Genomic DNA, 13740 nt, shown 5'->3' on the forward strand with positions numbered 1-13740 from the left:
AATTTCCTTAAAGTAGAAGAGTATTTTTTGGGATTATATAAAGTTTGGCTACTGATAAATTGTGATGCTGTCTTATGTCAAGTTATCGTGGCTAAGGTTATCAAAATTTGTTTACGTGGGCAGAATTTTTGCTTTTATATATTGTTATATAATATATTGACTATAATATATACATTAAGGTTCCTGAAAAAGGTGGTCGAAGATACAATCATTTGCTCCCCGTATTTTGCGAAGGGGACGAATTCCCCCAACCTTTTTTCGGATTCCCTATGGGAAAGGATCTCTTCGTCTAACTTGGAATCCCCTTTGTTCCTTTCCAGGATTGCCGAGAATGTGAACTCTTAAAACAACGCAGATGCCCAACAAGGCGCGGCCTCGTCGAGAGTGGTCTCCCCAATCCCCGATAAATGTCTTGTGAGTATCAATTCCACTAAAAAAACTCCTTCGAAAGAGACATCAAGTTAAACTGATAAATTCTCAAAGCCTAGTGCCCTCTTCAAGCATTGCACCTTTCTCTTTAATGATTACTTCAACCCCTAAATGTGCGAGCAAAAGACAAAGTCTGTCAAAAAGATGTATACTGCCAAACGATAATTATTCAAAGATCCGTTCCGAAGATTTCATAATAAATATCTCGAAATTCTGAAACGTTTCATTTATCAGTTGTGATCCACGAAGTTTGCAGAATTTAATGACATTCAATTTAGCGATACATGCACGTTTGCAAAAATGCAGCCACAACGATTTGCGAAGTTTTAACCTTCTATTGCATAATGTTCAAATCCGACCTCGAATCGCATGTTTCTTTATTATATTAGGTCTACCAGAAAGTTCTGTCCTATAATGCTTCCTCAAGTTTCAACCCAAACGGACAGAACTTTCCTGTAGACCTATTATTAACAGGTTTATTGCAATATGGCAACCAGCCATGTTACATTAATAATATATTTGCATATTTAATATAATCAGACCGATCCAATTTAATTATGACGTAGTCCTTTGTGACCAAACCTTTACCCTACTTTTTCTAATTCCAGAATGTAAAAAATGATTTAATAGACCCTTTGAATACAGACTGCTTCAAAGATCATTACACACTATTAGCAACCCACGTTGACAATTGCTAGAGAAAGATCATTCGTCAATCCTTTTTTGCAATTTTCGTTAGCCACTTATTTCTAGTATCCCGTTCCAATATTTTCCGGATATGCGCATATGCGTTCACAGCTCTCAAAGGGTTAAGAGAGCTTAACAATTTTCTGGAATCGATATTCCTCGCGGTAAACGAGAAGACTTACAAAGAGCTGCCGCGTTCAGGAATATCGAATGAGAGTTAACTTTTATGCATTCGCAATTCAATCGGCAATACTTCCTCGAAATGTACCCATTTCTTCGACCGTATCGCCTTAAGAAATAGCATTAAACAGCGCACTATCGTGATTCCATTTCAGATCGTTCCTCAAAAGAGCCCCTTCAAACCAGTGCCCTTTTATAAAAAAAAATGCTGCCGTAGCAAAATCTTGAACCCAGCTAAAAATTTCCGCTTAAACAAACTTCTTCCCCAGATATTTTTTTGTCTTAATAAAAAATGCATGAAATTCTTCGACTCGGTTGTTAGGAAATTAAAAAATTAGAGCCGTATAGGACCAGAGAGAAACCATCCTTTTCACATTAAAAAATTACATCCCATCTGATAATCAGACAATGCCATTATGCGGTGTAACAAAGGAAACCAACTGGTAATTGTCGGAATTTTCAAAAAATTCTGACCACACGAAAATCACTTCTTTATTTGCACTCGGCTTTCACGGTGCTGATTAAACACATTACTTTTAGGTGAAACTTCTAATGGCACGGTAGTATGAATAAATTTGCATTTTATGAAAGTAGCCAGTAATATATAATATAAATAGCAGTAATGTGAAATGCTTTTTCACAATTAATTACTATGTACATTCATCTGTGTTTTTCAGTATTAACAAAATTTGTGAAAACATTCTCGTTACAGTGGTTCTCTCAGTTAATAGGAATTTAAAGTGAAATAAAATGAATAAACATAAGAAATAAATATAGGTATGCCTAAAAGAACCAGAACCGAACGCTAAGGGATAATTAAGAACTATTAATAATACCAATAATTCTCTTAATTTGCAAAGTCTTCCTTCTAAAGCGCGTGACGGACACCGATTTTTTTTTCAAATATTTCATTCACATACTTCACATTTCATAGATTTGAAAAAATATTCCAAGATTTAACCTGACACATTTTTCCATACTCTTCGATACCACTGCAAGTACCGTACATAGAGAAATATTTGGTTAAATCAATAAAATTTTTCTTCATTCAACCATAGAATAGATATGATCGTTACATGAATGATCAAATATTTCATTGTCACGACAGAACTCTTCGGTTAATAACATTCGATTGATTACACCATACACTATGGTAGATCACACCAAATTTTAAAGTATAATTTCCTACATTTAACCACAATATTTGGTAAAGTGACTAAAATATTCTCCAAAATTAACTTAACAATTTAACCGTTATGTCAAATAAGTTAGTTAATTGAAATAAATAAGTTCGACCAAACGAACTGACTTTCACCGTTCACTCACGATTCACGCAAGCAAAATATTTCTGAAATGAGCCAAACGCAGTCGATCGAACGAAATTGCTCAATAAACGGAATTTCTTTCTCCGCGTGTACATAAAAAGCCTTCTTTTTATTCAGCCTCGTTATACATCTTTTGAGGAAGCCGCATTGTTTCTCGGGGAGCAGGGCATGTCGAAGGGATCCGGCGAAATCGGGGCTGGAAACAAAGCTCTCCTCTTGAACTCTTTGGACGTGAGTTTATTCTCCCCGTAGAGTTCTCTTTCGGTTCGGTTCGCCGAAACACGTATCGGCCGTTTCTGGGATCCCAGGGTGGAGAATTGAGCGATAGCGTGCACCTACGAGGAATTATCGAACAAAGCCTCGAGTATCGCTAAAATAAGCTCGAAGCGTGCAAAGCCGCCGAGAGTTTGGGAACGATTTGTTCCGAAATCGGCATCAGGATTTAATAAACCTTTTTCGGGCCACCCCGGCCACTTCGCAAGTCTCCCCCTTGCCGTTCCTGATATAAAGCAAGGAATAAATCGCAACTTTCCGGGCTTTTTGGAGAAAAAAAAAAGAAAACTCGGGAATTAAAGCCACCGGGCACTTAAGACTCGAGAGCGACTCGGGAACTCGGGTTAGGCAACCAGTAATGAGCGCACTTCATTTCCGAGAGCTAAGTGCGGTTTATGGCAGGCATTGCTGGAGACAGACTTAATTATTCTAGACAGACCAGTCGCGCCGAGAAACTTTATTCAAATTGCCACTCTTAGTGGGGAGAATTTCATATTCGCATTCGGGATCTTCTCCAGATATTGGATTGACTAACCAGTCCCACGACACTTTATATTTTCATATCGAAAGATCGACGACAACTTGCAGAGATTGTCTGTCCCATGAATGGGCACAGGTTACGGATATACAATGAGGAATACGTCATTGACAAAAGTTGTCATTCGGAAAATAGAAATAAGTTTCAAAATTGTGTCATTACGGTCGCTAAACAGCCTACCCAATAATCGTTGGATATCTAACTATTATTAGGCTTTTCCAAGATCTTTTTATTTCTCTAATTAAAATTTGCGCGAGGATATCCAGGTGCTTGATAACGATTTATTATGATAAATCTCTATTATATATCGCGAAGAAAATGATCGGTAAATATTAAATGTATTTACACATTTTGGACCTAATAAATGTGTTAAGATAAATTTGTCCGTTTTAATCACGTGCGTTTGATAGTCGCTGAGTGTAATTCGCGCAAGAGCGTAATCCTTTATTTTTCTACATATGCGTTCGCATTGTTTACCGGTAAATAAATTCCGCGAGTAAGTGGATGGCTTTCAAGAGGGTAACCATGAATTTCAATATAATCACGAGCACGGGCTTTACTCGAATCGCCCTACGACGCAAAACCCTTTGTTTCATCCAATATTCATGTCCGTTCGTGGTCTGTTGTTTTCTACAAAGCTCTTCCACACATAAACCCTTCCGGTAAGAAAGTATCCCTGAAGAGAGGCCCTCTTTACGGCGCTACACATAGGTAACCCCCAGTATTTCCCACGCTTACTGCAGCAATTTCATTAGTTGAGTGTAAGCCGAAGATGCGAAACTGTAAAATCCGTTTATCTTCCATTCGCGTGCAGAATTCTAGTTGCACCCTGTACGTGGGGTGATTTATAAGATAAATTCCGAGGGGGTGAACGTCGTGCACGTGCAATTGGCGTGGATGTACTTTTTATTCCGCTTGGTCATAATGAACCAACGAACCGCTTATGTACCCCATCAACGAATAGCAAATAAATTTGCATTTGTTATTCACTCCCGCTCAAATAGAAATCTATATAACGGCAACCTAAATCAATTCGTTATTGGTATCGTTCCAACGCGATCGAGTAGTGAAATAACTTTGCAACTCGAATTTATCATCGGTGAGGTAAAAGTGTTTAAATCGTATCAATCATTTCCGTTTAAACCCTTATGCCCCATTCCGTCAACCTCGGTCAAAAAGCTAATCTTCGGTTAGAACGAGTTGCACGTTCTTCTAACGGCGGATTAATTTCCATTAACCGTCGTATAGATTAACCAGCTAAATTCGATCGGTTAGCTTCAGTTTATCGAACTTTAACCTAAAAATTGCACAAACGTGAGGGAAATATGGGTTAGATCGAGGATGTATTAACATCTTCTTACAACGAAACGGATGAAGACGTTTTAGCTTTCATTTAAAATTTCTTAACGATCGAAGTAATATAAATCTTAAAACGGAATAAATTATTTCCAGCGGTGCAGTATATCATTTTCGAGCATGATGGCACTTTTCCAACAATATGTCCATATCTATAACGTGAGTACCTAAATCGGTTCATTCTTGATGGAATTCTGATCCCTTCGAGTAGCAAAATAAATTGGTTGGCCTAAGACTAAATCGATCATCATTTCCTATGATACATTTAACGTTCATCCTACCATTTTCGATCATGATGGCGCTTTTGCAAATAGCGTTATACACATGTAACGTGAAATCCTGAATAAATTCATTTTTGACATCATTCCCAATCAAATAGTGAAGTAAGTTAATAAATCTAATTCATCGACGTTTAAAAAAAAATCCTGAGACTGTATAAATCATCGTTCAAAATAGTACATTTAACGCCCATCTTCGATCACGATGGCGCTTCTCGACCAGCGATATATCCGTATAACGTGAAATCCTAAATTAATTTATTCTTAACGTCATCCTAACCCAATCGAATAGTGAAGTAAGCTGATAAATCTAATTCATCGACGTTTAAATAAGTACTCTCAGACTGTATCATTCATCATTCCCAATAGTACATTTAACGCCCATCTTCGATCACGATGGCGCTTCTCGAACGGCGTTACACCCGTATAACGTGAAATCCTAAATTAATTCATTCTTAACGTCATCCTAACCCAATCGAATAGTGAGGTAAGCTGATAAATCTAATTCTTCAACGTAAAAATAAATACTCTCGGACTGTATCATTCATCATTCCCAATTGTACATTTAACGCCCATCTTCGATCACGATGGCGCTTCTCCACCGGCGTTATACCAGTATAACGTGAAATCCTAAATGAATTCATTCTTAACGTCATCCTAACCCAATCGAATAGTGGAATAAGCTGATAAATCTAATTCATCAACGTTTAAATAAGCACCCTCAGACTGTATCATTCATCATTCCCAATGGTACATTTAACGCCCATCTTCGATCACGATGGCGCTTCTCGAACGGCGTTATACCCGTATAACGTGAAATCCTAAATTAATTCATTCTTAACGTCATCCTAACCCAATCGAATAGTGGGATAAGCTGATAAATCTAATTCATCAACGTTTAAATAAATATCCTAAGACTGTATAAATCATCGTTCCCAATAGTACATTTAAGCCCATCTTCGATCACGACGACCGGCGTTATACCCGTATAACGTGAAATCCTAAATTAATTCATTCTTAACGTCATCCTAACCCAATCGAATAGTGAGGTAAGCTGATAAATCTAATTCTTCAACGTAAAAATAAATACTCTCGGACTGTATCATTCATCATTCCCAATTGTACATTTAACGCCCATCTTCGATCACTTCGGCGCTTCTCGAACGGCGTTATACCCGTATAACGTGAAGAGTCCTCGGCCGAGAAAACTACTCGGCGCTGCCAATCGAGGGGGCTCGGGTTTTATCGTCAATCCCAGAAAGTCTCGGGTAATTCACCGTAGAGGCAGAATCGAGATAATTGGCTTGACTATCGAGGAGGGCCGGCACTCGATTGTCTCTCGCGTGATTGCCTTATCTACGTCGGTGCCTAGTGCATGCGGGCCCGAGTTATAGTCTCCGACAAGAGCAACGGAACAATGTAGACTCACGTGTTGACTTACATGCCGCGGGTGAAGCAACCTCTTCCGAGTGTACCCATTCGACGTGTAGGCGGGATTACCGGCCGTGCACGCCGTATAAGTAAAGTACAAGCTCCGACCAAGGTATGCTCGAGTACCACGGTACTCGCGCCATGGTACCGAGTGCGGAATGAAGTCCGGAAATTACAATGGAGAACGTCGGTGCATCACCTGTAGGGAGCTCTCTACCCCAAGAAGAGTTTCAGCAGATTTCAGTAATAACGCGATCGTATAAACGGAACCTGTAAACGGAAAGTGTTTTGACAAATAAAGGTGATTTTAATAAATGCCGTTCTACACCTGGGACGCTTTTGTTTTTGTTTTTTTCAAAAATAACGCGGAAAAATAGATGATATCTTGAGAGTTGCGATCGAATTCTAGGAATTGCTGCGGAAACGTTGCTAAGCGTGAGGATTCGATGTTCCGAATTAAAGGATTCCTACAAAAACACTTCCGTGCAAAATACTTCGCCGAGTACAGGAATGCTGTGAACCTATTATAGAAAAAATGTGTGTTACATATAAAATTTGCATTCAAAAGGCATTGAAATCATATTATGAAGCCAAATACACAAATCACGATTACATATCTACCTATTTTACCAGTCGGGGTTGACATCAATTTACTCATTCATGTTCCGATTTGTAATTACGTATGATTAATTGTCAGTTAATTCTTTCCGAGTGCGCGTCTACAGAGAGTTGCACAAAAGTCTTTACAAAGAAAAAGTCCCGTCCGTAAATGATTAACATTCCGTGAAACATTAAGTGATTGTTTATCAAGTTTTACTCAATAAACAAGTTGTACTAATAAACGAATTGTATAAGTACGCTGTCGTCTATTGAAGACGCACAGGGAGAAACATGAAAATCGAACGGTATCGGCTTCTCCTCGCTGTACCATGTACCATTTATGACGAGCAGGGTGCAAAGAATCGAACTGGGACGCAGCGAAAGCAAAAGAAGCGCTCTTTTACAGCAGCTAAACCGGAGCTGGGCGTATGAAACTTACGGTTCGATTCCCTGATCTTCTATACAGGCCTGGACACCGTGTACTTTTTTCATACTTGCAAACACGAGCTTATTGAAGCCCGTAATTCACGAGCTCGCTGCATTGGGGGCTCCTCGGATGAGTAACTCGTTCGAAGGAAAATCGTAAAATCAGCACGTCCCGTGATATAAACAAGACTCCTGACAAGCGTGTTCTTCGTCCTTCCTTGCATAACGTACATTTAACAATAAAAGTTTTAATAATTGAAAGCGTACATTATTATAAAAGAATCTTTCTTTATAATACCCACGTCAGCGTACCAATCTATAATATCTCTCTTTTAACGTTATACTCTCAATTGTTGACGCAAAATTTACCTTATTATTCATCTCTTTAGAGGCGATAAGGTAATAAGGGAATTGTGTAGAGAGCACCTCTTTAGAGGTTAGGTTGGCATCGCAGAAATGTATGTATGTATATTTATAAAGCCAGTAGGCAATTTGACCAGCCCACCTCTTAACACCTACTATATTTGCGGACGAAACGAACTTAGCGAAGAAATATTTATAGCATCTTAATGATCATATATTACAAATAATAAATATCGTATCCATGTCTGCATTAACATTGGGATGGCAAATCCGCAGGTGGATGCCCCGCTCCGCCATGAGGCCGGCCGAGGGCGACGCTCCGGACTGCATCCTCGTGGTGGGCATATCGCGTCCCAAAATGGCGGCCGCGTTCCTCTCGGTCGTCTTGATCTCGCTCTTCCTGACGTTCCACGTGCTCTACGACAGCGCCATCTACAGTCTGCACGCGAGCAGCGGCGTGGAGGGCCGCACGATCGAGCTGGTCTCCCAGGCCCGCGCGACGCCTCCGCTCCTCTTCCCGGGCAAGGTCCACTTCCCGCGCACCAACCGCCATCTTCCCCAGGCGATCATCATCGGCGTGCGGAAGTGCGGCACGCGTGCCCTCCTCGAGATGCTCTTCCTCCACCCGCAGATCCAAAAAGCCGCCGGCGAGGTGCACTTTTTCGATCGCGACGATAACTACGGGAAGGGCCTCGAGTGGTACCGCCGGAAGATGCCGTACTCTTTCAAGGGACAGGTCACGATCGAAAAGAGCCCCAGCTACTTCGTCACGCCGGAGGTAGGTCCGCCGCCATCTTGAATCCTTAGACACGCCGACGCCTGTTTGAGTAATCGGAACACTGAAATATATAGTAAACTGGAACGCCTCGGTTTTTATACAGTCCAATTACAAATTAAGTTTGACACTACCACTCTACGATGCCAATTGTGAATGATACTAAATTTTCATTTTAGACGGTACAAACGGTGCGCACGCATTGGTTAATCTATTGGGTTGTTCGGAAAGTAATTTCGTTTTTTTTTAATGAAAATGAAAGACGATTTTTTTTATAGCGAATAAACATTTTATTGAATTATATATTGGCCATTCTGGTCCAATACCTTTTGCCATCTTTCTGGCAGTAGCATAATTCCACGCTCATAAAATGTTTGGTTTTTGCTGTCAAAAAACTGATTTGAAGTTCCTCATTTGAAGTAAAGGTTTCACCGTCTAAAAAATTTTGTAGAGACCGGGACAAGTAATAATCAGAAGGTGCCAGATCTGGAGAATATGGTGGGTGTGGCAGTATATCCCATCCAAGCTGTAGAAGCTTTTGAGGTCTCGCATTATCTTGGTGAAACACTACACCTTTTCTATTGATCAATGCTGGTCTCTTCTGTTTAAGTGAATCATTCAGTTTGTCCAGCTGGTGACAGTACACTTCAGAATTGATCGTTGTGTTGTTCGGTAGAATCTCAAAAAAAAACGATTCCTTTGAAATCCCACCAAACAGATACCATCACCTTTTTTTGATGAATTTCGGCTTTCGAAGTTCTTTGAGCCGGTTCATCTTTTTTACTCCATGACCTCTTGCGTGTAACATTGTTGTAGACAACCCATTTCTCGTCCCCAGGGATGATGCGCTTCAAAAATGGATCATTTTCTTGACGTTTGAGAAGCAAATCACAGACGTCAATGCGATGACAAATTTCTTTCCGCAAGAACATGAGGAATCCATATGTCGAGCTTTGAGATTAAACCTAGGCGTTTCAAATGATCATGAACGGTCGAATTCGATAAATTTAATCTCTCAGCGATTTCACGAGTTGTTATTCGCCGGTTTACATCAATTAATGCCTTTATTGTGTTTTCATCAGCTTTAAGTGGCCTTCCAGGACGTGGTGCATCTTCAATATCAAAATTGCCGGATCAAAATTTTGCAAACCAGTTTTGACCCTGGCGTTCTGTCAATATCCATCTTCTCCATACACATCGGATAATTTTTTTCTTGCTTGAACAGCATTTTTACCTTTTCGATAGTAAAAAAGTAAAATATGCTGAAAATGCCGCTTTTCACTTTCCATATTTGAAAGGGTACCAACCAAAAATTACTGCGTAGAATCAATCAAACTTTTTCACAAGCAAGCCTTGCTAGATCAGCTGTCAAAATATATAATGATGATGCGGCTTAAGTGTGAAGTTGGCCGTGAAAAAAAAAATGAAGTCCTCTATTGGGAAACAACGAAATTACTTTCCGAACAACCCAATAGGAGTGGAACTGCGATGAAGAGCTATCCATCGCTTCAACTTTCTCGAACAAATGTTTACCGAACTTCATGCGACAAAGATGCAGGGACATCCTAATCTGTCTCTCTCTGGAACAAGCTTGCCGTGTATTCTTAAGCGTCGCGAGCGTTTCAGTTTACTGTGCACATATTTCAGTGAATTGGAATCTCTTCACTACACCGCTCGTCAATGAATTCCAACAATTTGTCAGAATGTGCACATCCGATAACCACACGTACTTATTTCGTGCCACATTTCGGTGTATTCGGTGTACAAGTCCAACCAAAATTCACTTTCTCTTTGCGTTATCCTCGACAGTACATGTTAGCCGCTGAATTCTATGTTTTTTCATCTTAGATATTACCATTTTTTGGCAAACTGTGGATGGTTGAGTACGACGGTTGACTTCTCTTTTCAGCAATGTGATTATAGTCCGGCTGGATCGGAGAATAATTTTAATTGAATGCTTTGTAATGTCAACAGTTGTTGCCTGATGGTTGAAATTCACTTCCATCGTGAATTTACGCTTTCATTAGTGTCTAAGAAATGACAACATCACCTCGGTTGATTCAATTAAACTTGCAGGTCATGCAAATCTTATCACAGAGTTTGGTTAATTTCACCATAATTAAATTGAATTCATTCTCAATGCCCGTGGAAAATAAGTATTTCATTTAATTATTCTCTTTCGATTGGTTAAACCAGTTACGTAAATTGCGAGTTTTATTGTACCTAGAATTGTGAGCATAATTTTTTCTCTCACACAATGTGTAGCAGGTGAAATTTCTCTCTTATAGTATATAACTTTCAAGTTTATGTCGTTTAAGTTCATTAATACTAATTTATTACATTAATTTACTCTTTTTACTAAGATGTTGCAATTAAATGAGAAATTAGGGATAGGGAAATGGATTTCGCGAAGGCCGAGTCACACGTCACCGTATCTGCCAGACGCAGAAAGTGGCACATTTCAACCCGGCTGGGCTAAAAAATTCACAAGTGGCAATTTCTTCGCAGCACTTTACGGGCCACTTCACCTTCAAGTAGATCCGAAAGCAGACTTGCCAAGTGTCGCGTTGATATGTACAATAGAAACGTTGCCGATCTCTAGTGAGAGATATGAGAGGGCCGAGTGAATAATGAATTTGGAGAGCAGCCAAAGAGGATAGAGAGAGATTTCGGAAACGCGGCAGCCAGTTAATACCACTCGAGTAATAATTGTTGCACAAATCTTGTTTAATAACCACATCCATCATTTGACCTATATTTAACGACCCCAGCGAGAAACGTTTTCAATTTAACGCTGTTAAATCCGCTTTAACAGATTCGAAAACATAAGAAATAAAGGAAATAAGAGTGCTACCTTTCTCAGTTTCGGATTAATAACTATAAATGGATAATTACAAATTAAAAGTAAAACCCACTTCTGAAAAAGAACTTAACGGGGAAATGAATTCTGGTTTTTTATGTAAAACTTCTTGTGGGACGTTTGTAATTAGGCAGGTTATGAAGGGGAAATGGAAAGTGAAACGCTTTCTTTTATAAATAATTGCTATTTACATTCATCTTCTCGTTCTAGTATTCACACAATTTGCGTAAATTTTAGGTTTACAGTTCCTTACTATTTATATTCATCTTTGCGTGTTGGCGTTGAGACACTTTGCGTAAACGTTTTAATAAATACAAATTAAAGTGATGTGAAAATGGCGTCCTTGTTCCGGATGGATCGAATCGTTTGAAATTTTACCACGTAAACATGAAAGCCCTAAATGAAAGTCCGGACATCCATGAAATTTCGTTGTTCTTAAATTTGCTTACACCTTTTAAATTTTTTTTAAACGGAATTTCATTAATCATTTGGAAGTCCAGCGTGTGATTATAAAGGCCCTATGGAAGAACGCGATGCCATGAGATTTCATTTTCCAAAAAAAATATGTATCCTTGGTTCCAGTCGTGAATAAATAAAAACCTTTTTTCGAAAATTAAAATTTTATGAGCACGCGTTCTTCCTTAGGGTCTCCATAATCACGTGCTGAAGTTTCAAATGATTCGTTGCACGTAGTTCAGATAAAATGTGTATAAATATTTTGACGTTTTGATATATGCAGAATGACTCTTTCATAACACCTTAACACGTTGCGCGTTGAATGAAATCGCATTATAGGAATTCCCGATAAACGGGAGTTTGTGGTACTGTTCACTTTCAGCACGGAGTCCCGTTCAGCGATGCCATTTTGGCGCGAACTGTCGTAGCGAAAAAAATGAAGATCGTGGCAATAATTGGCGCATCTGTCTTATCGTATCAGAGGCCAAGTACGGATTCACGTGTACAAAACGTTTATTGACGGGTTGACTTTGCTCCAGGTGCCGGAGAGGATTCACGCGATGAACGCGAGCGTGAAGCTGCTGCTGATAGTGCGCGAGCCGGTGACCAGAGCCATATCAGACTACACACAGCTGAAGACCCACGCAGGGACGGCTTCGTCGGCGATGAGCGGGACTCCTAGAACCATACAACCAACTCGCAGCTTCGAGGAGCTGGTGATAAAGCCGGACGGCACTATCAACGAGTCCTACAGGCCTGTGGCCATATCCCTTTACCACACGTACATGTACCGATGGCTGGAGGTGTTCTCGCGCAACCAGATTCTGGTGGTGAACGGCGATCAGCTGATCGAGGACCCAGTCCCGCAGTTGCGCAGGATCGAGAGCTTCCTCGGGCTGGAGCCGAGGATCGGTAGGCACAACTTCTACTTCAATCACACCAAGGGCTTCTACTGCCTGAGAAACGAGACCGCGGACAAGTGTCTGCGGGAGAGCAAGGGTCGCCGACACCCTCGGGTCAGCCCGGTCGTGGTCACCAAGCTCAGGAAGTTCTTCAACGAGCACAACCAGCGCTTCTACGAGCTCGTTGGGGAGGACCTGGGCTGGCCCGAAGAGTAGCTCCCTAAGTTCGCTAGGTTAGCCCAGGCAGTACCTGATGTTGACGCCAGCGTCGAAACGGGGTTTCGTTTGGGGTAGGCAAGTTGAAGTGAAAGGGGACGTTGGTCCAGTAGGCACCGAACGGTCATTCTACGAATCTTGATATGGAATTATTGAAACCTTCTTCAGAGATGAATCCTTGGTCATGAGCTCATGAAGAAGGATTTACTCGGTTTGCAATAATTTTGAGATCGCGCCAGTTTTAGGTGGTGGGATGAAAGGCTGGACAGAAACGAATCTGTCGGTTGCGTTAATCTCTTGAAACGTATGACTTTTGAAGGCTTGTCTTCTATTTTTCGTATTTCCCAAATGAGTACCTGATTTCCTTTCATTCCGTTTTAGTTATGGAAAATTAAAAGAGTTTCAATTCCGGGCCTACTGGATCTGACGACCATATTCCTAGGGATTCAAACGAATCGCAAACGGAACGTCGTAACAAGTGTAAGCGCGGTGCGAGGGTGGACGTTTCTCTCCCCATCTGTTGATCTCATCTCTCGACTGGTCCACGAGTGCAGGGCTGCAACGTCAAGGGCTTTTCGATAAATCAACAAGACCACGCGACTAAACTCAAAGAGGAGAACTTACCAACTGCCGGAGTATCTCTTC

The 13740-nt window shown here is 40.5% G+C and overlaps 1 protein-coding gene across 1 annotated transcript; it reads left to right on the forward strand.

Moving 5' to 3' along the window:
- Window positions 1-341: 341 nt before the first annotated feature.
- On the forward strand, window positions 342-13104 carry LOC105695491 (heparan sulfate glucosamine 3-O-sulfotransferase 5). The gene is made up of 3 exons (XM_012417038.1): window positions 342-414; window positions 8163-8664; window positions 12517-13104. Exons 1-3 carry the CDS (start codon window positions 356-358, stop codon window positions 13093-13095), a joined length of 1140 nt encoding a protein of 379 aa, XP_012272461.1. The 5' UTR covers window positions 342-355; the 3' UTR covers window positions 13096-13104.
- Window positions 13105-13740: the final 636 nt, after the last annotated feature.

This window comes from Orussus abietinus, unplaced genomic scaffold (genome assembly GCF_000612105.2).
Source record: "Orussus abietinus isolate OABI.00-Male unplaced genomic scaffold, Oabi_2.0 scaffold33, whole genome shotgun sequence".
Lineage (NCBI taxonomy): Eukaryota > Metazoa > Arthropoda > Insecta > Hymenoptera > Orussidae > Orussus > Orussus abietinus.